This window comes from Thamnophis elegans, chromosome Z (assembly GCF_009769535.1).
Source record: "Thamnophis elegans isolate rThaEle1 chromosome Z, rThaEle1.pri, whole genome shotgun sequence".
Lineage (NCBI taxonomy): Eukaryota > Metazoa > Chordata > Lepidosauria > Squamata > Colubridae > Thamnophis > Thamnophis elegans.
Window position 1 is genome coordinate 71926269 of NC_045558.1, and position 27681 is coordinate 71953949.

Sequence of the window (27681 nt, forward strand, 5' to 3'; positions counted from 1 at the left end):
CAGAAGGTGGGAAACACCATTTATGTTAAAGATTGAAAAACAATCTATATATCAATATACTATCCCCTGCCTCCAGATTAAAACAGGTTTAGGCTTGCTGTGAATTATGAATTTATAATTTCCTCATCAATATGGTTGAAAGAATGGCAGTAGATGGATTCTAAATGTTCCCAAATGAAACTGATTTTCTAGAACTGTTCTATTCAATTTCAGACCATGTCATCCTACAGAGAAGACTTTGATTGCCATTACTGAGGGAACAGGATTTGCTTATAATCCTCAATATCCGCTTTTGATACTGTCAGCTATAACATCCTCAGTTTATTCTAAAGAGATAGCTGGGAGTCAAGACCACAGGTCTATTCTAGTTTAGTTCTACCTTGAAGATATATTCCTTTTTCATCTTACAACTCAACATTTCATCTTGTGCATAATTCTGTTGTACAGGTAGTCCTCAATTTATGACAAATGAGCCGGAAATTTTGGTTGCTAAGCAAGACAATTGTTGTCTCACTTTATAACCTTTCTTAACATAGTTGTTAAGTGAATCATTGCAATTGTTAAGTTAGTAACACAATTGTTAAGTGAAATCTTGACTTTGCTTGTCAGAAGATTACAAAGGGCAATTACATGAGCAGGGACACTACCAGTGTCATAAATATGAACCAATTACTAAGCATCTGAATTGAGTAGTCACTTGACTATAAGGATGCTGCAAGTTGTGTGAAAAATGGTAATGTCACTTTTTTCAGTTCTATTGTAATTTTGAATAGTCACTAAATGAACAGTGGTTAAGTCAAGCAATATCTGTATTGCCATGAAACTCCACATCTATATGTAACCACTGGAAAGTTACCAGTGATTGTAGTGTTGGGCGCTATATTTATAATGATGATACTCAGCATAATGTTCTTTTCATCAATTACAAACTCCTTGACTTTACTCCCATTTGGACCAGATTGCATATTGGACTTAACCAGTATGTTGAAACTAACAGGTCAAAGGGACTAATAAGTAGGGATGTCTCAAAACAGTATAGATATTTTCTTGCTCTCGATAGGGTTTTTTCCCTCCAAAAGGATTGGGTACCTAGTTTGGAGGTGCATTTTGATCCCGTAGTCCTTGATTGGTTATGGAAATACACTAGCAAGTGCAAATGAATTATTGATGCCTCTCTCCTTGGGTATTTCTATTTGAAGGAAGAGTTTTTATGTAGTCACTAGAAAATCTTTTATACATGCCAACCAGGAGAGGTTTAAGTGCAGTCTACTGGAATCATCTTTTATGATGGTGGCTCCAATGCTGGGGAATTCTCTCCATTAACAATTTGCTTAGACTGTGCTCGGAAAAACATTAAAAATCTACCCCTTTTTATATTTCATGCTATTTGTTTTAATCAGCTATCTTGAACTTTTAATATTAATGCCATGTTTCTATGCTTTTTCCGCTTCTGATTCCATGATATTCCTTTTTTATGATACTTGTTACAATTTTTCGTATCTATTATTAGGATATAGAGGTTAGATTTCACTATGAGTTAGCTTTGTTGGAAGCATGCTCAATAGTTCATTACCCATAACTATAAAAAACTCAAACCAAGTCAAAGGATTTTAATAATGTAGGTTGAAGTATGACAAACAAAAATAGTAAAATATTTGTAATACAAACTAATATATTTTATTTTAAAATTCTCCTGATATTTTCTCAAGAATCTTACAATCTTAAACAATTTGCTTAGGAAGACCCTTAAAAATGTCAAACTAATTAAAGAATGGCTAAGAATGTATTCTTAGTATTTCTATTATGTATATCCAGAAGTGTAAAAATGTCTTCTTTCTTTCAATATAAAAATATTCAATCTTGTCAAAAGTATGCAAATTAAAATATACTTGCTTAATGATCATCTTAAGAAAGGCAATTCTACTTCAGTTTCTCACAAACATATTAGTATCTCATAAACATATTTAATTTGTAAGTTCTTTAGGTGAAATATCTCCCTTTTCTACAACGTGTTGCTTGTTCAAGGCTGAATTGTTGGTTGACATCAGTAACAGACACTGGTTCTAGGCCTGCCCATGGGTCTTCAAGCATTGAAGGTTTATAATAATTCTCCACATCATCATTGGACAGTGTTTTCTCCTTCCCATATGGTGTACCAAATGGAGTCGATATTCGGGGTGATCCCTTCAAGAAAAGTCATGAAGCAAAAGAAAAGAATGTAGTTAAAATGTATATATGTATATATTTGCATTCAGTATCAGCTTTATACAAGTTCTTCAATACTTCCATCCACCCTAAAAATGTAATTTGTACACATTAGTAACTAGCAGTTATTTTATATTCTCACTTGAAAAATATAACCAAAGAAAAACACTGAGATGGTGAATGTCTAAAGAATATATTAAAACAAGTATAGAAAGTTATAAATAGCTATTTTTAAAATTTCAAAACAATTATATAAATATGTATAGATTTTTCTAATTCCCTCATATTCCTCATTATCACTGCAGTGCTCTGGTCCCTGTCAATTACCATGATATCCGACAGATTGGCCTACCTATCTGAAACTGGAAGTCCTATAGCAATGGTGGCTAAGCTTTTTGTTGTCGCATGCCAAAAGTGCAGGTGACAGCATGCATGCACACCCACACCCATAATGCAATTCTCACGCGACACACCCCGCCCCCCTATGCATCTGTGCACAACACCCGAGTCCCATTTTAGGCCTAGTCCCAGCCCCCTGGGACAAAAACAGGGCACACCACCCCACGTGTATGTGACCCCTCCCCCCCATACACGTGTGACCCTGCCCCTCGCACATTCATGCGCTTCTCCCCATGCCCCCAAGCATGCATGGCAGAGACCTGAAAATTAGCCGGCCAGTGGGAGGTGTGCACACATGCACGGTGTAGGACTCAGAAATCCCTTATAGCAGGTGTCCAAAATGTCTGTCTGCCTCCACAGAGTTTTTTGTTTTTATACAGTTTCAACAAACAAAGCAAGAGCATAGGTAGCATCGTTATTGGCTTATTATCCTTGTCAATCTCTAAGACCATCCCAGCCAGGGTAGAATCTCACACAACACAATAGTTCCTGGTAGTGCCTGGTTCTACTAATTAGGTGATTTGGTAATTTGGCTTTAAAGAAAAATTTATTTGGGCAGTCTTTAGCAAAACAGAAAAAATACCTCACCAGATGGACTCATTTTTTCTTTTTACTTCCTTCCTTCCGGAACATCCCAATTTCATTAGCCTGGCGGCTGCCTGTTTACTGCCAGCTTGAAGCACTTCCCTTGGGTCGATCAGGGACTTTGCAATGTCCCTGAGACCAGCAAGGCTTCGTCTTCCTGATCATCATCTCTACAGGACGGTTTACGTCTCAATGGACCGTCCAGCGGCAAAAAGTGTCAACGGCGGTCTCGGAGTATCGAGACCGCACATTGTCACATTGCGACGTGGCTCCTCCTTTCCCCCCAATAGGGCTTATTCTCATATTAGTGAAATCAATCAATATTGTGCATATCCAGTGGTTTACACTCATCCTCAGTGAATTTTGGAATTGCTCAAGTGTGGTCTGAATGGGATTACCGAAAAAAATGAAGGGGGAAATCCTTTCTTTTTGTTTTTGTTGAAAGATAGGATGGCAGAGGTATCCTTAATTTTCAAAAAGGGGATTTTCTCAGAGAATAGTCAATCCAGAAACTGTCAAATATATAAACCTGGCTGTTATGTATTTTATGGAATAGGTTGCCTATTAGGTTGTTTGTTATACATATCTAGTGGTTGAATAGGTTGTTTGTTATACATATCTAGTGGTTGAATCCACCAGGCCTTGAAAGATCAATAAGTACCATGATCCTACTCAGTTTTTTTGAAGATGTTTTTCTCAGAGCCCTAGTTTAACAGAAACCAGTTTATTCGTAAAGGCGGCTTACTAAATTTCCGACTTACTCTGATTTATACATATTTAGAATATTTGGGACAATTGCGATCTCATGTTAAAAGGCATCATTGAATGTAAAATGTCTGCTGACTGGATACTAAACAGGCGTGCAAAAAGGCCATGCTTAATTCTATGCAAGTTCAGAAAACACTAAGGACCCCTCAGCTCTGGCGCGCAGAGCCTGAATGGCTGAATCGTGAACGACCCCAGTTATGTTTATCCCCCTCCTCCCAGTAAATACCTGGTTGCATCTCTGATAGCCCCCCGAAGGCGGCTGCTTGAAGGGCTGCTGCTGGTAAAATGCTCCTCCGGGGGACCTGCTGCCACTGTAGGGAGCCAGGTGGCTGGGACTGGCACTGTGGGGCCTACGTGGTGGGTGCGCCGGTGCCGAAACTCCAAACCAGCCTCCACCATCCCCGCATGTTTGGAAGCGGGGAGAGCGAGGAGAAATGTCGTACGACCGCGAGCGGGATCCGTAAGGCGACATGTGGCGAGGGCTTCGGTAGCCTTGTGGAGAAGCTCCTCCAGAGGCAGGGCTCAGAAACCCGGAGCCACTCGAAGACGGCGGGGTAGGAGGCCGGAACCCTTGCCGATACATAGCGATGTTATGGATGCCCCTATAGCAACTGCCGATTTCCTTCACCTAATCCGTAGTAGTAGTAGTTCCGGGTCGATTCGATTGCAGCCCTCCTTCGAAACTGCTCCGCCGAGCGTCTTCCATTTCACGCTGCAGGCTTGACGTCTCTTCCGTGAGAATTAGAAATCGAGACGTTTGACTTGCGCGTTCTTAACGTTTTTACAATATGTAGGATGCTTTAGTCGAATCTAAATGGGTTTTCGTTTATCCAATTACAATTTTTACTACAGCCATGCGGTAGAAATCTAAAGTTTCAATATAATTGAATAAAATTGAAAATTTATTTATTTGTTTATTCCAGTATATTGTGGGTTTCTCCTTTAGCGTATTTGGAATTGTATGTTGGCCTCTTGCTACGTTTCCAAGTAATATTTCAATTTCTAGAGTATTTTCTTGGTACGGAATTTCTCTTTAAATAGCGCAATATTTGGACGCGTTCCCGATCTACATAGCCGACTTCGGAACGAAAGTGTGTCTGATTTTGGAGGGATTAGCTTCCGAGTTGTGCGTGCTTGGGCTGCGAGGCTAAACTGTTGTAAGATTCCTCTTTCATGTTTTGCTGATCAATAAATCTGAAAGGGGACTAAAGGGGGGGCAAAACTGCAACGTTATTTTTCTATATTTCTTGCTACCTTCTAAGCTCCCTTTTATGCTTGGCCGTGGATGATGGGTGTTATGAGCGGATTGTTTTTGGTTATGGGGAAATTTGATGGACTACCAACCTATTTGCATTGGCATGCAGTTGCCTCAAGAAAAAAAAGTAGCATTTTTGCTCAGGCTTGTAGACAATTCCATCCTAATGATACCTAGATCTTCAACGGCGTTAAAAAAAAGGGGAAAGGGGTGGAACCATTTCTTACCACACAGCTTCTAAAACATAGTTTCAAAGGTCGCGCTTGCGGTCTTTCACCCCCCCCCCCCTCGTTCCCCGGATTGCCTCGCTTGGTTCAGCTGAACAAAATATCCATCACGTCTGCGCAGTGGGCGCCTCTGAAGACTTGGTACAAGAGTCCAAAGATTTTTGGAGCGCTGATGTCAGCCCTCTCGCAGTTTCGCGAGTCGGCTTCAGCGGTGGCCAATATCAGCTGCCGGCATGTTGGGGGCTAAGATGGGAAGAAGCAGCTGCATCCTATACCATCTGAGGAAAGGTCTATATTCGCCTCTGGCTAGTGGCGTCGGCTCATTTCTCGATCCCCTGGGCTTCCCTCAACTTTTGCGACTTCCCTCTTGTTCTGGCAGTTTCAGAGGGCTGCAGCAGGGAAACTGCCCCCATCCAGGTAGCCGATTTTTTACATTCTTCGTTCAGTCAAGGCATTGCGGAAGATTGTGATACGTTACAGTAAAGAGCTTGTATGCAGCAGCAGAGAAGAGCTTTAGAGAAAGCGTTCAGGAGAAACCCCATTTCGGAACCTTTCATTTGCAACAGAATATAATAAATTGAAGCAATTCATGGAAAAATAAACTTAGCTGTGTGGTAGCTAGGGTCGGAAACGACTTGATGGCCCATAATTAATCAATTTCAAACGCGGTCATAATTGTTGCAAATTTGGGAGCAGTTCAGCAATCTTATCCTGGAAATAAAAATCTTTGGAAACCAAAATTATCAGCAAAAGATAGGATTTCTAGAAAAAAAAGTCAGGGTTCTCTTTGCTTACTTTTTGTAAGTTATCACCTCTGAAATGTATGATGAGTGTAACTGGATATATCAAATAGAAAATAATGCTTCTAAAGTTGCTATCTAAAAATAACCTGCTATAATTGGAGAATTATTTCCAATTAAATTACAATGTTTTTACAAATTATATTAGTGTATAGATTTAGATTTAGATATAGGCTTAAATACTCATTGCAAGAAAATAATTATTAATTATTTAGGTTTATGCCCAATTAAGTCACAGTAGATTAGCAGATAACTAATCTTGGTTGATCTAAAAAAGTGAAGGAAATAATTGTCTATACAGTATTTGGCTACAAAACCATTAATGAGATCCTAATGTTGTATACTAGTCTTGAAAACTTGGAAAAAAACATCTGAAAAGAAGGCAGTAGCAAACCACTTTTGTAAGATGTGTCCATGGACTTATGTGACTTTGAAGTCATAAGGAACTAATTTTGGCTTGTGGGAATCTTTATAGCACTACACTTTGTAATAGAAATTACAAATAGTAATTGACATTTTCAACATAATTTGATTATTAATTTTATTATTTTATTAATGTTTATTCCCACTTTTCCTCTAGGAATTTAAGCAGGTTACCTATAGATCGCCATTTTATCTCTCTCCTGAACAACTGAGGCTGGGACTTCTCTTGGAGACAGGCAGAGAATGCTTGATAATGGATTTAAGTGATTACCAGTGCTGCAATTAAACCAATTCATTTTTCATTAATCAGAAATTTGCCTTATCAGTCAGAAAACTGGTTTATCTAAACCAGGATTCCAGCAGAATCAGAAAAACTGTGCAAGTCCTATGGTAGGGATCTTTACTAAGTCTACATATTATTCTTTTAATACAAAACTTCATAATCTAAGGCCTACTGGTTTCATGTAGCGCCTAGAAGTGTTAGGTGTTTCTATGGAGTTTCTTCCAAGAGTTTCACTGAATTGAGATTTTCCAAATGTAGAGACTTATAAAATACAGATAGAATACCGGTATTAGCAATATTTATCTGTAATTATATTTAAATGAAAAACAAAACTATATTTGATTTTTTTTACTTCCCAGTCAATTGTTTGCTGTGCCCTTGCTCCCTTAGATTATATACCCAAGCATGTAATTCAAAAGCTGTGTGTATCTCTTCGCTTCAGAAAAGTTGGCTTGTTACATTGTAACAGTGGATCCAGATCTAACCACTCTTCTACAAAATCCATTCCCCCAATCTCCAATTTAAGGCTAGACCACTTATCATTCTGGAGAAGCAGAAATTGATGACATTTTCCACATCCTGTCCTTTTGTTGCTGAAAAGATGATCTCAGTAATTATATTGCTTTACCTCAAAAGCAGTGTTTTATTCTTTCCATTGGCATAAGCCTGGCAGTCTGGTCCTCTGTCTTGTGCAAATGCTTCCAATTCCCATCTTCACCCCATTCCCTCCTCTGTTCTGAATAACCATTTTATACTGAGCTGTCAGTCTACTTGCTATGAAAAGCTGGATCTTTTCTTTTTTTTAAAAAAATGTTTGGTTTCATTAAATGTTGGGTATTTCTTTGAGTATTTTATTCTTTTAAGAAACATAGAAGAACTTTGAAATAGCAACTTTCTTTTGACTTAAATTGATGAAATCAACAAGATCTCCAAAGATATTTTCCCCCCAAAAGAGAAAGCAATTAGCACTTGATTTTTTGGCATGTGGGCGAAGCGGTAAAATCAGGAAAGTCCATCACATGTCTTCTCTGTTAATCATGGTTGAGGCACAATTACTTGCTATTACTAAGGCCCAAGTAAAGGAGGAGGTTGCAACCCAAAAAGAATTTCTTAAGTTTGCTTCATTTCTAGCACTAAGACAAGCAGCTAAAAACTGCTGGGTGAAAAAGCTGCAAAGCTAATAGAACTATAAAATTTTCCCCTTTCCTATCTTTTCTTTTGGCCTTGTCAATTCAAAGCTTTTTTAAAAACACTTTTTATTCTTTCCCTTCTGTTTTCCTTCAGTTGAAAGAGTGGTAAGAAGCATGGAAAATATCTTTCAGTTTTTAAAACTTGTTTTTCTTATTTAGAGGAAATTTTCAATGGTTGAAGAAAACCATGTTAAAAAGCTAAGGCAGTTATGAGTTTAAGAACAATACCTATAGATTAGCTCAAGGCTCACAAAAATGTTTAAGCTTTCATAACTTTCAGATTCATTAATCAGATACTATGTTATGAAAAGCAGGAGGGAAAGCAGAGGTAAGGAGAAAAGATAAAGATGTTTGCAGAATATGGATTTCAAAATGGAAATGATGTATACTGGGAGGAAAGGTAGATTTTTTTTCAAATGGATTGCATGTGTATAATAGAATAATTAAACTAAATTTAAGTTGTACCATGGTCTATAAGGATTCCAGATGGCATCTAGAATTGCCTCTGTATTACTAACATGAGTATGTATTCTTGGATTTTATCAAAGTTATGAGACAGATGTATGTAGTGGTTCAGTTTCTAAGGGAAAAAGGTACTTTGCAGTTGCAACACCATCTCACCAGAAAAAAAATTGGTTTAAGAAGTTGACATGCATGCCTGTAACACATTCCAAAGTATCTTCCCCTCCCCTTCAGATTTGTAGTCCTGCAAAATTTTGAACCTCACCTCTGTGCTTAGGTGAAAGACATGGTTTTAGATTTTATTGTAGGTTGCAAAAAGAAAAGCCTATATTTCCAACCCCAAATAAAGCTACCTGTTTCAGCTAGTCTTGGTTTTCTTCTGCCTACCAAAAATACCAATTTTTTAAATCTAACAATGAAAGTGATTCTGAGCACAGTTAGATTTTCCATTTTTTTTTAAAAAAAATGTTCATTTGCTGATACACAAAGGCTTAAATGTAGTAAACATTCTACTTCCTAAATTATAAATTTCTTTATCAAATACTCCCTTTCTCTTAAAAGTCTTTGATAGGTTAGCCAATTTACACTCTTGTGCTAGAAAAACAATTTTGCCTCAACTTGCTAAAAATACTTAAACAGAAGAAAGCCTGACTATAGTTTTAACATAGGCACATGTAACAAAACCTTTCCAAAGGGTGATATTATTGGATTAAAAACCAAGATTTCTCTGTAAAAGAAGGAATGAAATTTTTCAATACAAGAGACAATTGTGGTCAAAATTGGTAGACGTTTTCCAGACTTTTGGCTGACATTGTGGCGAGATTGGACCTGAGAAGCGAGACTCTGCGCTCCCATTCTGAGTTGGAGGGCTCTGAAAGGAGCTAAAGCCACCCCATGGGAGTAGTGAAGTAAAGAGGGTGCCCGGCAGGTTGCAGAGAGCTGCAACTCTCCTGCTTGACCCAGGACTTCTTCCCTCTCATCCATGACAAGACAGCCATCATTGCTGCCATGAAGCTGGGACAGCCAAGGCAACAAAAAAATGAGCAGGAGCAGTGTAAATGAATAGTAACTGGAGCTGGGTGAGAAGATTCCTTTTTTATTTAGACCCTAACTTTAAAAGAAAAAGAAAATCCAGGAAAAGAGACTCTTAGAACTAACTATCTGTTAAAATGGCAAATAACCATAGAGAGAGAAATTCTAGAAAGAAAGGAACTAAGAGGAGAAAAGTTAAAGTCCTTTTAAAACATAGAAAATTGGACTTTTAGTTGGATAAGCGTTATTCTGGAAAGGCATTATAAAATGCCAGAACTATCTACTTGAATAGTCGACTTTGCTAAATTGAATTAAATTTGGACTAATACATTTGTTATACTCAAAACAACACTAAAACCTAAGATGAGGGTGCCATCTCCTGGTGAATGGAAAATATACCATACCTCTACAAGCCTGCAAAATTTTAGATAAGAGAAATAAACAACATCCATCTAGATCCATGTAAAACTCATTGTTCTACAACTATCTACTTTATGATTACTGGAGACTATTGTGGGAATAAGGAAGACCTTTAAATAAAATAAAGTGACTTGATTTTTGGAAAACTGCCTGGACTATTTAAATAATCCTGAGATGTAAAGAACTATTATTATTGAACTTTCTGAGGAGCAACATTGGACCTGAATATATTGTTTTGGAAAAATCCTACAATTGATAATGACTGAAGATCAAAGAGTCCAGGAAAGAGAGGAGATAACAGAAAGAATGGAGGAAAAGATAGAACAGACAAATCAGTGAATAAAGCAAGGAGATTAGAAGGAGAAGACGATAAAGTTAATAATGACTGATGAAATAAACCAAGGAAAAAGTATTTTAAGAGATTTAAAAATGGAATCGGATAAGCTGGAAGATACTTTTGAAAGGCAGATAGGGGCTTACGTGGAACTCTGGAGACCTGTCATCTTAGCAGGATAGAGATGGGAGAAATATTCAGACTGAATGGTGAAGATGCAGATGTTGATAGAGACAAAGATCTAAGGAGTTTGGGAAGCAAGCTAAAAAACAAATAAGAATTGAAGTATTAAAATGGTCAAGAGATGATGAATAGAAATATTTTTCCCTGATTAAAAACTAGAATAGAGGTAGAAATAAGAATGTACACTTTTATATAGTTAGATGGAAAGATTGGAGGTTGAAAGATAGTATTATTATGCATGTTTAAATAATATGATTGGTACTAGAAGAGTGTATTGAAACATTGAACAACCAAATAATGAAGGACTATGTCTTAATATAAACGTGTGTTAACACTAGGATTAGTAATGGTGGCCTAACTAGAAGCCAGAATAGAGGTAGAAATAAGAAACGGGAAATATTAGCATATGTAATTTTTATACAATAGAATATAAGCAATAACTAGATGGAAAGACTAGAGGCTGAAATATGGTATTACTATGTGTGCTTTAAATAATATCATTGGCATTAAAATGGAACACTGAAATATTGAATGACTACTTTAAAACAAACATGTATATTAATACTAGGATTACATAAATTTGATTAATATAACAAATATTAATATTATTACCCCTATTTGTATCAAAATGAATTATACCCAAAAGCCACACACTTCATGTATGGATATTGATGTATATTTAAAAATAAAAATCCAATAAAACTTAAAAAAAATTGCTAGAGGTTTTCCCTGATTCTGGTCTTTGCAGAAATTTGCTCTTTATGATGTATGTTTAAAATGTGCAAAATATGTTAATTAAGGGGAATATTTCCCCCCCCTCCCCAAAATATGACATCAGCCTGACAATGAACTGATTATAATAGCATTTTTCTATTCATAACCAGGTGCTGATTCAGTGAAGCCACTTGATGGTGTGAGAATTCTTGATTTAACAAGGTTTGTACTGCTTTGGATGTAGTTCAGAGAATTATTAAATTGTCTCATGCAAAGTTTTTGACAAAAATGTTAACATTTTTAGGGGAAGAACAATAGGACTGTAATTGTTGAAAGAAGATAGGAAACAATTAATGTATTTTGATAGTTTTTTCCTTTCCACCTTTGTATTTTTTCTTGCTCTTTTTCTTACTTTCCCTCCCTCCTTTATTTTTTGATTGGTCTTTTATTTTTGAGAAGATTCTTAATAACTTTAAAAAAAATGATAATATTTTTGTTATTGCCTAGATTAATTTGAATGGTATGTGTTCCATTCCCTTAAATGTTGCCATTAGATGAGACCTCAGAGATGTATCTTGGTGGCTGCTGCAGGCCTTTGGAACAACCTTCCACCTGAGTTCCCAGGGATTTCTAATGTGGAGGGATACTTCCCCAAGTATTGAGCTAGGATATGAGAGGATGCTTAGTTTAGTGCCTGGGTGAAGGGCTTTCTTATTTTTAGCCATGTTTTTTGGATTGTTGTGAGCTGCCTAGAATAATTCTGGGAGACAGATAGCCCTTTAAGTCCTATAAAAATAATAAATAAATGTCCATACATGCATCAATTTCATTATGAAATATTGCAGAGTACTTGCAGGACCTTTTGCCACCATGAACCTTGGAGATCTTGGAGCTGAAGTAATCAAAGTGGAAAAACCAGGTAAAGTGATTTTTTAAAAATATGAAAAATACTTATGGAATGACATTTTTTACAAGTTCTAGACTATTTTAATTTCTCAAAATAAGCATATTAAATATAACTAATGTTAGAGTAGGAGGGAATAGTGAAAAGAAAATTATAGTAATATGGTATGAAAATATGAGTAGAGATTTTTCATCCTGTCTCAAAATTGAAAAAAAAGATGGGATTATACAGTGGTCACAGTTCCACAAAGACTTAAAGACATTTTATCTCAAGGCTTTAAATATACAAAAAATTAATATGTAAAATAAAACCAAATAGAAAAATGGAATTCATCTTTCTTCAAATCTTTGAACTGCACAATATTTTAATAGAATACTGGAGCATTTTTATTTTGCTTTCTTAATTCAAGACATCTTAAAATATCTGCTTTAAATAGAATTTTAAAATTTGTTAATTTAAAAATTGAACTATCATTTTTAACTTCTCTATCATCATGTTTTTCATCTGGAGTGAAAATAAATATGATCTGTTCTGGTTGGAATCCCTGGTAAAGTGCTACAAATGATCTCAGTTATTGTGAGGTTATGAAAAGCAATGAGAAGGGTGTGCTCCTTCTCTTATTACTGATTATCATGAATTAATTATTAGCATAATAATAGCATATTCAAAAGAGTTGATAATAATTGGCATCTAGTAACAACTGGAAAGCCATATATTGCTCATGGTGATGAATTTATAAATCTAATACCGTGTTGATTGGGCCTTATTATATAGGGGGACTTATTGTTTTGGGGTTGCCAAGTGGCTGCTCTCTTGCGAGTGGGAGCCCAAAGAGCCAGACACAGCTTCGGGCAAATGGCTGTGTTGCGCTGTCGCAGAATCGCAACATACCTGCCATGAGGTGACCACAATCACGAGCAGCCACCCAGCAACCCCGCTTTCCAGCCAGGCAGAGCACCACTCAGCGACCCAGTGTGGTGCTAAGCCGTGTGGTGCTCTGCCCTCCCCCCAACTCCCACAGTTTGGTGCATTTGGGATACCCTTAGGTCAGCGCATGGCATTCTGCCCGGCTGGAAAGGGAGTTGCGTGAGTGCCTGTTCTGTCCCCAGCTCATGTGCCTCCCAGCCTCACCATGCCCTGGCCGAGCTCTCCCTGCAGGGCCAGGGCGCCGCCGCAGCGGCACTCCAAGCATAACCTATTATCTGGCTTCCAAACTCCGAAGATTCGCAGCCGAATCTTCCGGCAGCGGCCGCTCTGGGAGTACACTCTATGATTGTGGGCTGGCTGCCGGCAGAGCATATTCCCAGAGAGTACAACCCTAGAGCGTATTCCCAGAGTGGCAACTTCCAGAAGACTCTGCATTCTACCTTTGTGCTTTGGAAGCCATAGAAAAAGCCATGTAGCGGCAGCGGAGGTGCCCTGGCTCTGCAGGGAGAGTTAGGCAAGGGCACCGTGAGGCTGGGAGGCGCATGAGTGGGGGGCAGAAAAGCCACTCGCACAACCCTCCCTCCAGCCATGTAGAGCCCCATTCACTGACCTGGAGGCATTCTGAAGACACCAAGCCGCAGGAGTCGGAGGGCAGTGAACAACCGCTCATGCGGCTTGGTGATACCCCTAGATCAGTGAATGGCACTGTGCCCGGATGGAAAGGTGGTTTGCTGGGTGGCTGCTTGGCTGCTGCAACAGCGCAATACAGCCATTCGACTCTGAGGTTGTGCCCGGCTCTTCAGGAGCCCGCTTGCAAGAGAGCAACCACCTGGCAACCCCCCTCTCCAGCTGGGCACAGCAGCTCTCACTGATCTAGCAGTATCCCAAAGGCGCCAAGCAACGCGAGCCTTTGCCCCCCCCATTCCTGCAGCTTGGCACCTTCGGGATACCGTTAGGTCGGTGAGTGGCGCTCTGCCTGGCCGGGTGGGGGTGTTCCAGGGGGCTTATTTTCAAGGGAGGGCTTACATTTTTGCCCACCCAAAAAATGTGGCATGGCCTTATTATCAGGACATGTTGTATTTTTGGGAAAACACGGTAGGTGACTGCTGTTTGTGGAAATAATTATAAACTTCCCCTTGATTTTGTCTGCTAAATTCTACATCCGTTATCCTGCATTTCAAAAGATGGCTGAAAAATAGTAATATCTACTTTAGTTTTTTCTAAAATAGATTATAAATGCATGCAATGTCAACATGTTCCATATTTTTTGCTCCATAAGATACTCTGGATCATAAGTGGAGGAAAACAAGAAAACAAAAAATCTGCTTCCCAGCCCCAGCAGCTGGGTCATGAGGGCTCCATTCTGTTGTGCCCACCACCGGTCAGCTGAGCGACAGCTTGATTCTGGCCTCCCGCAGCTCCGCCAATCAGCAATCTGGCGGACCAGAAACGGTGCTGTTGCTGCCTCCTCTGTGTCTGCTGCCTCTACCGGGGAACGGTGGAGCCTTTTCAAGCATTCCCTGGTTACTGCCGCTGATCACTGCCTGTCAGCAGTTGTATCAGCATCCAGGAATGCCACTGATCAGTTGTCGCACGCAGCAAGGATTGCTGCCACCTATTGCTGCCACTGCTGTTCACTACGCGAATGGTAGCGGCAACGAACGGAGGCAACAGGCGGTGGCAATAGGCAAACAACAGGCGGCGGTAATAGGTGGTGGCAGTCCCTGATGCCTGGAACAGCTAATCAGAGGTATTCCGGGAGGTCAATCCAACTACTGATAGGCATGGTCGTCAAGTGGCAGTGATACGCTGTGGCGGCAATAGGCCCGGTCTGTGATACAATATTTGTTCCATAAGACCCCCAGACATTTCCACCCACTTTTGGGAGACAAAAAAGTGTATCAAAAATATGACATATATTTATCTGTAAGTTATAATTTATGTAGCACAGATTTTTAGAGAAATACGTAGATCTGTGTAGGATAGATATTTGTTTACAGCATTACTCTGCAAAAAGTTTTGAAGTTACTGTAGATCAGTGGTGCATTACGGCCGGTACACCCCGGTTTGGGTGTACCAGTACCTGCTGGGAGCACCAGGTACCGTTCCGGTACAGTGCATCGGAAGACCCACCTGCCCACCCTCCTTACCTACATTTTACCCAACTGGGCCATATTTACGCACATGCATGGAACAAGGCTCCGCTGAGCAGCTGGAGCATCACGGGCTGGGAGTGCACATGCGTGCACAGCGCATGTGCACGTGGTGGACGCTGGGCCTTGTTGCAGAATACCGGTTGCGACGGGATGTGGAACCCACCACTGCTGTAGATCCAAAATTAGCTATAAATGTTAGGTTAGAAAAAAAACATTAAAAAACCAATGATATCAATGATTAGGGAGGCTATTGTTTTGTGAAGTCTTAAGAGCTGATTAATTGTGTTTATTTGTGTTGTCTTCTATGAAAAACATTTCTATGAACTGTTTCCTAGTTCTACGTCCCAGGCAATTGATGACTATACAAACTCTTAGGGTAACTTCTGTAAAGGAATACAGCAGCTGCTTTTAGTTTTCACATCTGCATTTAATAAAGATTTTTGCTCTGGAATGATTAATGTGCATGTGTTGCTTATCAGAATTCTAGATATTGAAGTAATTGCTATAAGTATTTATATCATGCATATCTGTAATTGCAGAAGATTCTTTGCATCTATTGTCTATCTGTCTGTCAATCTATCATCTATCTCAAGGATGTCAAACTCAATTTTGTTGTGGGGGTGGGGTATTGCTGTGACGGTCATGACCGACTGGGTGTGGTCTGAGGGGTATAGCCAGCTTGACATCAATTCCATGGACTGCGCGGTGTTGCGGAAGGAATCCAGGAATTCAGGCTGGGCCAAATTGATGTGGGCTGGACCCTTACTATTTCCATTACGACACACGGGCCAGTCCACCCACATTGCCCTGAGTTTGACACCTCTGATCTGTCTGTCTGTCTATTGTGTATGTTTGCTTCTCTGTATATACATTTGTTTCTGAGCGATACATCATTTTCTAGATACAGATCTAAAGATTCAGTATGTATCTTTTAGAGTTAGCACTTTAGAACTTCATTTTTACTAGAAAACAGCATATCAAAGAAGGCTTTAATTAAGTCTGATCTTGTTGGCACAGGAGAATTTTGTGTGAATTTTGAAGCATAATCTTAAGGACTTGAATCATAAGATGAAGTGAATGCAGAAATATTTTCTTACATAGTTACATGCTTTTCTAAAGAGGTTATAATACTTTTGTATTATAGTAGTAATATCTTTATATGGTGTCAATGTAAAGATTTTATGCAGCCATAGTTTTCAGTACTAAAACTTCAGACATTTGAAAAGAATATTTTTATACACTACTAAAGGATTTAAAGACCATAATTTAAGCTGGAATTTGGGATAGCAATGTGATTTGTAGTCGCATAAGTATACAGAATTTTGCTAGAAATGTGTCATTCTTACTTTTAGGATCGGGGGATGATACTCGATCCTGGGGACCACCATTTGTTGGAACTGAAAGTGTTTATTTTCTCAGTGTAAATAGAAATAAAAAGGTAATAAAAAGTATTTCTTTTAATGCTAAACATTTTAAAACATTCAGTTCATTGGTTCTACTTAATTCCTGTTGCATATGCATATACACAGCATTGTTAAAGATGAAACAGCTATTAGATATGATTGACTCATTAATGTTCTAAGTGTATTTTTTCCCAATAATGTTCTGAGTCGATAACTGAATAGAAAGTTGTTTTTATATTACTAAGAGAATTACATTTTTCCTTTTTATTAGAGTATAGCTGTTAATATGAAGAAGGCCAAGGGAGCAAAGATAATTAAAGAGGTGAGTTTAAACTGAAAAATAAATCTTTGTCAAGGGAAAGTGCTTATGTTGTAAAATATGCAATAGATATTTGAGGGAGAGGTTGTCATTTAGTGAAGAATATAGGTTTTGCTAATAAGTACTTATTCAATCTGTGTCATCTCCAAGGTCTAAAGTATTAGTGTTTCTACCAATCACTCTAGATTTCCTAAACTAGATAGATTAATGATTTTCTAAATTTAAGCAATTTCCCTGTATTTCATATCAGGGTTGGATAGCATATACTTTCTGGTATTCAGAAATAAGTTCCACTGAGTTGAATTGGGTTTATTCCCAATTAAGAATTGTAATAACATTGTGGCCTATTATTAGGAATATTTTTTTCTCCCCAACTTTCAAGAAAGTTATTTAGTGATTGCTGTTGTTTCAGTCAATTATAGTAATAGACAATCATGATTAAATAGTACAGAAGTTACTTTTTGTTATTCTAACAATTTCTAACCACTGATATCTGCAAGCTATTTAACATATTTAGTATATGTTGAACAATAGGAATTATCAAAATTACCATGCTAGTGGGACATCCAAGAAAGACAAGCATACTGAAACACAAAAAACAACACGCAAGGTTCTCCATAATAACGAATCAGTTTCCCGGATACCATTTTGGATTTTAATTGAATTTAACAACCAGCATGCAAAATTGCTGAAAATGTAAGAACTATCTCTTGCAAGCTGCTAAGAGCCACTTCCAGCACACAATTGATTATAGGAAAGGAACCTGAAATAGGGAAGTTACCATATAAGATATGTATAAAAATATGATAATAGAAGTTTAGAAACTCTGGTACAATCCAGGAAAAAGTTTTGGAAATTTATGAACTATGAATTATTGATACTGAAATGCTACTGTATTTATTTTAGGACTGTACCAGGGGTGGGTTCCTGCCAGTTCTAACCTCTTCTATAGAAGAGGTTCCACAAATCTACCGTGCCATTTAGAACTGGTTCCAGCTCCCTCCCCCCGCCCATCCGCACCACGCTTGCCCCACCTGCCGCTCACTGATTGGCTGGCTCACCAATCGCCCTGCCTGCCTCTAAGAGTCCTATCTAAACCCTAAAGTCTTAAAGCTGTCAAGTTTGAACATCCCTGGGGATTTTTTTTCTAAAGGGTTAGGGGTGCAAGGATCTTGTAATTTGACAGTTTTAAGACTTGCACACTTCAATGCCAGAGTTCCTGAGACAACATCGCTGGAGGAGGAATTCTGGGAGTTGAAGTCCACAAGTCTTAAAGCTGTCAAGTTTGAACACATCTGGGGTTTTTTTTCTAAAGGGTTAAGGGTGCAAGGGTCTTGTAACTTGACAGCTTTAGGACTTGCGTGCCAGCATTTCTGAGCCAACATTTTAGTTGCTAAGCAAGAGTGTTGTTGAGTTTCACCACATTTTACAAGTTGGCCACGCCCACCCAGTCACATGGTTGGCAAGCCACTTCCACTTGGTCACATGGCTGGCAAGCCACTCCCAGACGATCATCTGGCCAGCAAGCCACTCCCACAAAGCAGGCCACACCTACAGAAGAGGTTCTAAAAAATTTGAAACCCACCACTGGACTGTACATATTTGTTTCATAATAGGTTTTCAGAATTCCATGAATTCTATACATATTTTCTTGGAAATACAGCCCATGGCACTTATTCCAAGTAGCCTAGGATTCATTGGAGTCAAACTATTCTCCAAGGCACCTGAGTGTAGAACAAGAAGCAATGGGTGGAAACTAATCAAGGAGAGAAGCAATTTAGAACTGAGAAGAAATTTCCTGACAGTTAGAACAATTAATCAGTGGAACAGCTTGCCTCCAGAAGTTGTGAATGCCCCAACTTTAAGAAGATGCGGGATAGCCATTTGTCTGAAATAGTATAGGGTTTCCTGCCTAGGCAGGGGGTTGAACTAGAAGACCTCCAAAGTCCCTTCCAACTCTGCTATTGTGTTGTATTGTATTGTATTGTATTGTATTGAAAAAAAATCTGCCTCTGCCTCCCGGCATCCAACTGGTATTCATCTGGCTAGCGTCTTTGCAGCAAACAGCAAACAGCCTGCTCAGCTTCAGCATGTTATCGCAGCCACAGAATGTGACTTGGCAGGGATCCGCTCCATTGTGCCCACCACCAGTCAACTGAGCCGAAGTGCTGCTGCTGCTGGAAAATGCTGGATGGTTGGATCAGCCTCTTGGAATACCACCAATCAGCTGTTCTAGCCACCTATCACTGCCACCTGCCGCCACCATTCACCACTGATTGCTGCTGCTACCAATTGCTGGCAATGGCAGCAATTGGTGATGATAAATGACGGTGGTGATTGGAGATGGTGATCCCTGCCACCTAGAACAACTTATTGGCACTATTCCAGGAGACCGATCCAACCTCCAATTAGCTGCTCGGCACCAAATGCTCCAGTGTTCCATGGTGGCGGGGAACAGTTGCAGTGAAGATAGACGGCAGCAGCAGTGCACTAATCCCTGTTCCCTTGCCACAATATTCACTCTATAAGACATATAGAAAGTTCCAGCCACTTTTTTTTGCAGGGGGGGGGGAAGTGCAATTTATAGTGCGAAAAATACGGTAAAAAAAGAATATCATTATAATTGTAATTATAATTAGGTATAGAGTCTTTAAAAAGTGATGTGATGATAATAAAGGGTACTTTTTGAAATCACTCAACATTTCTCTCCATTACATTCTTTAGAATTGAAATTAGAATTCTTTATTGGCCAAGTGTGATTGGACATACAAGGGATTTGTCTTTGGTGCAGAAACATCTCCTTTCACATTATCATTTTAGGGAAACATTTTTGTCATGAAACTAAAATTATTTTTTATTATTGGCTGGACAGAAACCACAACTAAAGTTGAAATTGAAAAGAAGGGCAGTTCCTATTTTTGACCCAATAATAGATTGGCTTGATGGAAGAATATTAACTCTGGTGAATATGGCCACAACCAATATGGATTAAAATTATTCATTTTAAGAAGTAATCCCCAACACATTTTCCCATGACTCATAACACACGTTATTCATTCTTCCCCTCTCTCCTATTCTTCCACAGGGAGACCAAAATAATACTGCAAAAACAGATTGATCTTATGTTAATTGACTGGTTTTAATTGGTATGTGTCTTTACTCACCCATGTGTAATATTTTTCTGCAACATTGTGGAATAAAGGATTCTAGCTCTTCTCAGTTTTATAATAGCAACTGTTCTTGAAAATGCCTTGCAGCTTCAGTGATATCAGTGGAGACTTTTTCAGGCATCATGAAATTAAGAGAATGTTCTCTAAACTGCTGCATACTTGAACTATGGATTATAAATTGTGTTATGTCTTGGTTCCATAATCATAGATTAAATGTGATTATTACAAAGTAAAGAAATATTTTGAATGAGCAAAGCAGGCAGCTCTGTTAGGCTCTTCTTATTCTTGAGTTTCAGTTTCAGAACTGATACTTTAATAACTAGTTGCTGTGTTTTATTTATTTTCCCCTCCCTTCCCCCCCTCCACTTTCCACCTCATGTTATCTTTGTCACTTTTCCCTCTTTGTTACTTAATTTGTGGACAGAAATTATGTTTTAAAATCAATTGCATGAAAGATCCTTTGGGAATATTTTTGACAAAGACATTGGAAAACGTTTTAGAATAAATAAAAACAACAACAACAATAATAAAATTTCACAAACTGACTACTAATAATGCCATGACCGTGTTGCTAAAATCATTCACTGGAAACTGTGCCAGAAGTTTGGATTTGAGTACAGCAAAAACCACGGGGAACATCAGGTTGAGAAGAATGAAAAAGTCAAGATCTTGTGAGATTTCAGAATTCAGACTGACAGCACTTGGCCCACAATACACCTGATGTAACAATAGATGAAAAGAAAAAGTTTGGTTCATTGACATTGCGATACCTGGTGATGCACGAATTGAAGATAAGCAGCAAGAAAAAAATCACAATGTACTGGGACTTGCAAATTGAAGTTGAGTAACTATGGAAAAAGAAATTGTGTGTTGTCCCGATTGTAACTGGAGCCCTTGGAGCAATACCTAAAGGGCTACCTCGTTATTTGGAAATTCTACATTTATTGGACTTGAACATTCTGATTCTACAAAAAACCAACTTGGAACAGCTTATATCCTCCGACATTACCTTAACAGTTCCTAGATCCTTGGTTAGGACTTGATCTGTTGAGCTACCAACCAGCCCCAAAAGCTGTGAATCTCACCAAAGATTAACCAAATAACAACAATAGTAATAATTTGATAATTATAAGGAAATAATTCTCAAACAGTTTTTTTAACTTTCCCTAGAAATCAAGGTTCTTTCTGATCTATCTAAATCATTCTGTGGTTCATTCAGATCCATTTTCTACTGCTGAAAAACAGTTGAATATTTCACTATGAATAATGAATAACCAATGACCAATTTGAAGACTTTACTAGAAAATTCATCTCTAAAGCACTTGCCATATGAGCTATATAATTGGATTCTATAGAACACATATATGCTAAAATTGTTTTGTTTACTGAACTTTTAAATTACCGTATTTAAAGAGCAAAAAAATATGGTAGCTGGGTGCAATAGCAGCAATAGCAATAAGCACTGCAACAGATCTGGGCAGATGGGGGAGGGGTGGAGGAAGGGAAGAGGACCCATCTGCTCTCACGAAGGCTTTTCACGGGAGGCTTTTCTCCACTTTCTCTCTGAAAAAAGCTGTTGGCATAGTTGGGATGTTGGTTAGTGGAAGAACCGTGCGTTGGAAAGAAAACTTCAGAATGCAGCTTGGCAGGATCTAGCATCCTGAAAAAATCTTTGTGGAGAGCAAATTGGTCCTCTTCCCTTCCTCTATCCCCCCCGCCATCAGCCCGGATCTGTCATGCACTGCTTATTACTATTGCTGCTATTGCGCCCAGGTTCCGTATCTCTTTGCTGCATGACAGATCCAGGCGGATGGAGGGGGTGGAGGAAGGGAAGAGGACCAATCTGCTCTCCACAAAGACTTTACTCAGGACATTAGATCTCCACTTTCTCTCCAGAAAAACTATTGCCATCATCGGGATCTTGGCTAGTGGAAGAACTGCATGATGGAAAGGAAACTTCGAAATGTAGCCTGGCACCAGCTTTTGCCCTGAGATTAAGGTAGCGGGGTTGCAAAGAGGGCAGTTGTTTAAGGAGGCAGCCTTACCGGGTTGTTTTCTTTGGGCTTCCTTTTTGCCGCTCAGGCATTGCCGTGGAGAACCATTAATCCAAATGGAAGGGATCCCCAACCCACCTTGCCCAATGGGCCATTCCTAGTTGAGCGGGATGGCGAAATCACAGCACAATCTCTCCCACTCCAAGTGGAAATCATGCTGTGTCAGCAATTTAGGGAACCTGCCTTTACTCGAGGCTGAGCCTTCCTGGTTCAAGTGGTAGAGGACATTCACCATGTGGCAGGCGGGAGTTTTCTTAAGTCAGATGGGAGTTCCTTTTTAGCTGCAGCTCAGGATGCTGGTGGGAACTGCATGTGGATCATCCCTCAAGATAAACAGAATGCATGCGGCAGGGTTTCTGGAGGCCAAAAATGCTGTATATGGTGTATAACATGCACCAACATTTCCACTCTCTTTTAGGGGGGAAAAGGGTGCATCTTATACTCCGAAAAATACGGTATATTTATGGATTTTTTTGTTCTTGCTGAATGCTTGGAAATTTGTTAAGAGTCTGATTCTTTCCCACTTTACATTTTAGCTGGCAGCTGTCTGTGATGTTCTTGTGGAAAACTATGTCCCTGGAAAACTGGCTGGAATGGGTCTGGGTTATGATGACATCAACAAAGTTGCTCCTCATATTATTTACTGCTCAATAACAGGTATTTTAACTTTAGTGGTACCGTATTCTGTCATTAGCTTTATTTTCTTTGGTATTTTATATGCTCCTTTTATTTTTCATTCTTGTTATGAAAAGTAAGATGATACTCCATTCCTTATTCCCAGAATGTCAAATGCAGGAAAGAACAGGGAAATATGAATACATTTTAAAGTATAAACTATTTTTAAAGTATGATGTTAGACCAAATTCATATTATAACAAATTGTTCATATTGTTATAATATGATATTTTTAGATATTTAGCATCTTATTTCATGGGAATATTAAAGACTTTCTTTGGGACTGATGCTATAGAACAGGGGTCCTCAACCTTTTTAAACGGGGCCAATTTATGGTCCCTCAATCTGTTGGGAGGGGTAGTCTGGCTGTCTGGGTGTGGCTAGATCGTCATGTGACTTGGTGGGCATGGCCAATTTAACAGTCCATGCCTTTTTTTTCTAGATCATTTTTTCAGTTGTTTAGGAGTCTAGTGGTCCACTTCAGGAAATTCAGTTTTGCAGCAATTCTTCTCAGCCCCAATGAGCTTGAGAAATCTCTCTATGTCTCCCTCCATCTTTGTGTCTCTCCCCTCCCTCCCTCCCTCCCTCCCTTCCTCCCTCCCCCTCTCTCTCTCATCTTCAGGAAAAAAGGGAAGGTGAAAAACAGGCTGTTTTTGCCTGTTTGTTTGGCCTCCTTTCACCCCCTCCACCTCCAGAAGCATTCTGCAGACCAAAACCAGGCAAAAATGGCTCATTTTTTGACCAAAACCGGGCCCTTTTCACCCAGTTTTGGGGCTCCTTTTACCCCCTCCACCTCAAAAAACATTCTGCTGGCCAAAACAGTAAACAGTAAAGGTGTTATCTTTGAATTCCAGTCTGCGGGGCTCCCGAAGGATAAGTCCTGTGCTTGGCCAGAGTCCTGAAGGGTGATGTGGGTGGGCAAAATCTTGGTCTTGCAGGAGCCAGATTAATTCCTTTGGTGAGGCCATAGTTTGAAGACCCGTGATATTAAAGAGCCGAGGGGACACAGTGGTTAGAGTGCAGTACTTCAGGCTATTTCAGCTGACTGCTAGCTGCAGTTTGGCAGTTCAAATCTCACCAGCTCAAGGTTGACTCATCCTACCATCCTTCCGAGGTGGGTAAAATGAGGACCCAGATTGTTGGGGGCAATATACTGACTCTGTAAACTGCTTAGAGAGAGCTGTAAAAGCACTATGAAGTGGTATATAAGTCTAAGTGCTATTACTAGAATGGGAGAATCTTTGTTCATACAAATTAGATTACTCATATAAGTGATTCAAGAGAGCTTACAGCCTCAGTTTGGCTTGTTACTTGATAGCATTCAAACTAAGCCATTATATGGGTGACTAATGGCCTCCATGTGATATTTAATACAATACAATACAATAGCAGAGTTGGGAGAGACCTTGGAGGTCTTCTAGTCCAACCCTCTGCCTAGGAAGAAAACCCTATACCATTTCAGACAAATGGCTATCCAACATCATCTTTTTTTTTTGTAAAGATTTTTTTTCAAAACATACAAATCCTCCTTCTTTACATACTGTAGAAAGTGTATCAGCTGGTTACAAAAAGCTTTTGTGCATCGCTTCCACCATCATCAAATATAATTCATATTAATTCAAATATCTTAACTCAAATATTTATTATATTACCATCATCATACCTCCACTTTTATTTGACTATAGTTATTTAAACGTCCTTCATCCTAAAATATACCAAGATTTAATACATAACCACATGCTGGCATTTCATTTACTTATTTATAAAATTCTCCATTAACATTAAATCCTCATATCCTGTTTTAGCTAAACATCCATAATATTTAATACCAAAATTTTCTAATTCTCCATGTATATAATTTATTATCATTATCCTTTCTTTATTTAACTATATCCTATATCATAACATTTCCCCCCTATTAGTTAAAACTTAACTGTGTCTAATTTTGTTCTTTTTTATTATTATTGTTATTAATAATCTTTACATATATAGTCCAAAATATTTCTAACCTTCCCTTCTCATATCCAATTATTACTTATCATAACAGCTCAACATTGTATACATTACTATCATTATCAATTTTTATTTAACTATACCTATTATCACTGAATTTAACTAAGTTTAGCTAATTTTGAATTACACTCTTCCATCTGTCAACCTGTATCTCTCCAATAGCAAAACAATCTTATATCTACTGCCATTTGTGGATCCAATTCTCCAAACATCTTTTTAAACAAGTCTGTACGGAGTCCTCTTTGCACCTTGCTTGTAGTATCTCTCATATAATGTTGACGCTCTCCTTCTGTTTCCTTTGTCAGCTTATCTTTAATTCTCAGCAGTGTTATCAAATATTTAGCAAATAGTATTTCATAGTCCATAAGTTCTTTAATGCTTTCTTCTCCTTCTATGTCCTGTCCTTTGAAATACGTTTTCTCTCCATTTAATTCCTCTTCAAATATTCCACTCTTTCCTCCCTCAGAAATAAACCAATTGCCACGAATATCAACAGGCTCAATCTCTTTATATTCATCTTCCATTTCAATTTTTTGAATTTCCATCTTATTTTGTATTTGATGAACATCCTCAGTTTTTTCATCACATTTTGTTGCCAAATGCACCAAATAGTCCAATTTTTTCTCAATTCTTTCCTCTCTATCAAACACCCTCTTCAAAGCTAAAAGTACCGCTTGAAGAGATGCCATGTTTATATGCAGTTGTATTTTTTCTTAGAAGCTCAGCAAGATTGAAACACACTCGCAAGCGAAAACAAACTACAGAGGAACAGCTGTAAAATCTTATCAGATCTTAAGACAGAAGAGCCAAGCAATAAAAGTGTCGAGATGAAAACAGCCAATTTGTAGCTTACAGAGAGTCAGAAGAAATGTTAGGATAATCCAGCCATTTGAAAAGGTTTACTTAGAATCAATCCATGTAAATGACATTTAGAAAGTAAGATAACCACTGTCCAGAACCATTACAAAAATCAAATTCACCGCTAAGTTCTTCTATTCTTTGATTTAAATTAGTTTTTAGATTTTATAGGCAGTCCGTTTTTTAAAAAAACAATAAAAGTTTCTCACCAGCTTAACACTTCTCCATATTTCTTTTGAGGTTGCCCTGACTTTGTCAGTCTTGACAGACTGGAATTTTTATTGCCAGCAGAAAACTTTTGCCTTGCTTTTCTCGGAGAATTTGTGATATTCCCGAGATCAGCAAGATGTAATCTTCCTGTTCACCATCTCTTCGGGATGATTTAGGTCCGTTGGAACCGCCCAGCCAGTAATAAAAGTGTCGATTGCGATCTCAGAGTTTTGAGTTCACGCGTCGTCTCATCACGGCATCGGCCCATCCCAACATCTTCTTAAAGACTTCCAGTGTTGGGGCATTCACAACTTCTGGAGGCAAGCTGTTCCACTGATTAATTGTTCTAATTGTCAGGAAATTTCTCCTCAGTTCTAAGTTGCTTCTCTCCTTGCTTAGTTTCCACCCATTGCTTCTTCTACCCTCAGGTGCCTTGGAAAATAGTTTGACTCCCTCTTCTTTGTGGCAACCAATGAGATATTGCACACTACTATCATGTCTCCCCTAGTCCTTCTTTTCATTAAACTAGACATACTCAGTTCTTGCAACTGTTCTTCCTATGTTTTAGTCTCTAGTCCCCTAATCATTTTTGTTGCTCTTCTCTGCACTCTTTCTAGAGTCTCCACATCTTTTCTACATCATGGCAACCAAAACTGAATGCAGTATTCCAAGTGTGGCCTTACCAAGGCTTTATAAAGTGGTATTAACACTTCATGTGATCTTGATGCTATCCCTCTGTTTATATAGCTCAGAACTGTATTGCTTTTTTGACTGTTGCTGCACACTACTGGCTCATATTTAAATGGTTGTCCACTAGGACTCCAAGATCCCTCTCACAGTTACTACTAGTGCATTTTGTTTTTTTGCCTAAATGAAGAAGCTTATTCTTTTCACCATTGAATTTCATTTTATTAGATAATGCCCAATGTTCAAGTTTGTCAATATCCTTCTGTATCTTTAGCCTATCTTCTGGAGTGTTGGCTATTCCTGGCAGCTTGGTGTCATCTGCAAATTTTATAGTTCCCCATTTATTTCCTCATCGAAATCATTGATGAAGATGTTGAAGAGTGTTGGGTGTAAAACAGAGCCTTGGGATACTCCACTGCATACTTTCCTCCATGTCGATACAGTTCCTTTGTGGCCTACACATTGAGTGTGGTTGGTCAGGCAGTTATGAATCCATCTGGTGGTGATGCTGTCTACTTTCTTCTATTTTATCTAGAAGTAGGTTATGGTCTACCTTATCAAATGCCTTACTGAAGTCCTAAGTAAACTATATCGATGGCATTCCTCTGGTCTAATTTTGTCACTTTGTCAAAGAATGCAATAAGATTAGTCTGGCATGATCTGTTTTTGACAAACTCATGTTGGCTTTTGGCTATTACTTTGTTTACTTCTTGGTGTTCGCTAATTCGTTGCTTGATTATCTTTTCCAGAATCTTTCCTGGTATTGAGGTCAGTCTGATAGGTCTGTGGTTTCCTACATCTATTTTTTCCCTTTTTTGAAGATGGGAACCACATCAGCTCTTTTCCAGTCCTCTGGCAGTTCCCCGATGCTCCAGGATCTCTGAAAGATATAGTTCAGTGGTTCTAAGATCTTGTCTGCCAGTTCCTTCAGAACCCTGGTGTGTAATCCATCCGGTCCTGGTGATTTGAACTTGTTTAGGGTAGACAGGTGCTCACTTACCATTTTCTTCCCTATTTCAACTTGT

At 38.7% G+C, this 27681-nt stretch overlaps 2 protein-coding genes across 5 annotated transcripts in view; one reads left to right on the forward strand and one right to left on the reverse strand.

Annotated features, from left to right (window-relative positions):
• Positions 1–1595: 1595 nt before the first annotated feature.
• On the reverse strand, positions 1596–4823 carry MPLKIP (M-phase specific PLK1 interacting protein). Its single transcript, XM_032237979.1, has 2 exons — positions 4184–4823; positions 1596–2184 (listed from the first exon to the last, which is right to left on the reverse strand). Exons 1-2 carry the CDS (start codon positions 4538–4540, stop codon positions 1981–1983), a joined length of 561 nt encoding a protein of 186 aa, XP_032093870.1. The 5' UTR covers positions 4541–4823; the 3' UTR covers positions 1596–1980.
• Positions 4824–5544: 721 nt separating this feature from the next.
• Positions 5545–27681, forward strand: part of SUGCT (succinyl-CoA:glutarate-CoA transferase) — a 418586-nt gene continuing 396449 nt past the window's right edge. Inside the window, exons 1-6 of one of the 4 annotated variants that reach the window (XM_032237974.1) lie at positions 5545–5856; positions 11451–11502; positions 12126–12199; positions 16620–16705; positions 16942–16992; positions 22750–22870. In XM_032237974.1, coding sequence (XP_032093865.1) covers positions 5673–5856; positions 11451–11502; positions 12126–12199; positions 16620–16705; positions 16942–16992; positions 22750–22870 — 568 coding nt within the window. In that variant the 5' untranslated portion in view covers positions 5545–5672. The remainder of the gene's footprint in view (positions 5857–11450; positions 11503–12125; positions 12200–16619; positions 16706–16941; positions 16993–22749; positions 22871–27681) is intronic. The other 3 variants (XM_032237977.1, XM_032237976.1, XM_032237978.1) reach the window with 3 other exon arrangements.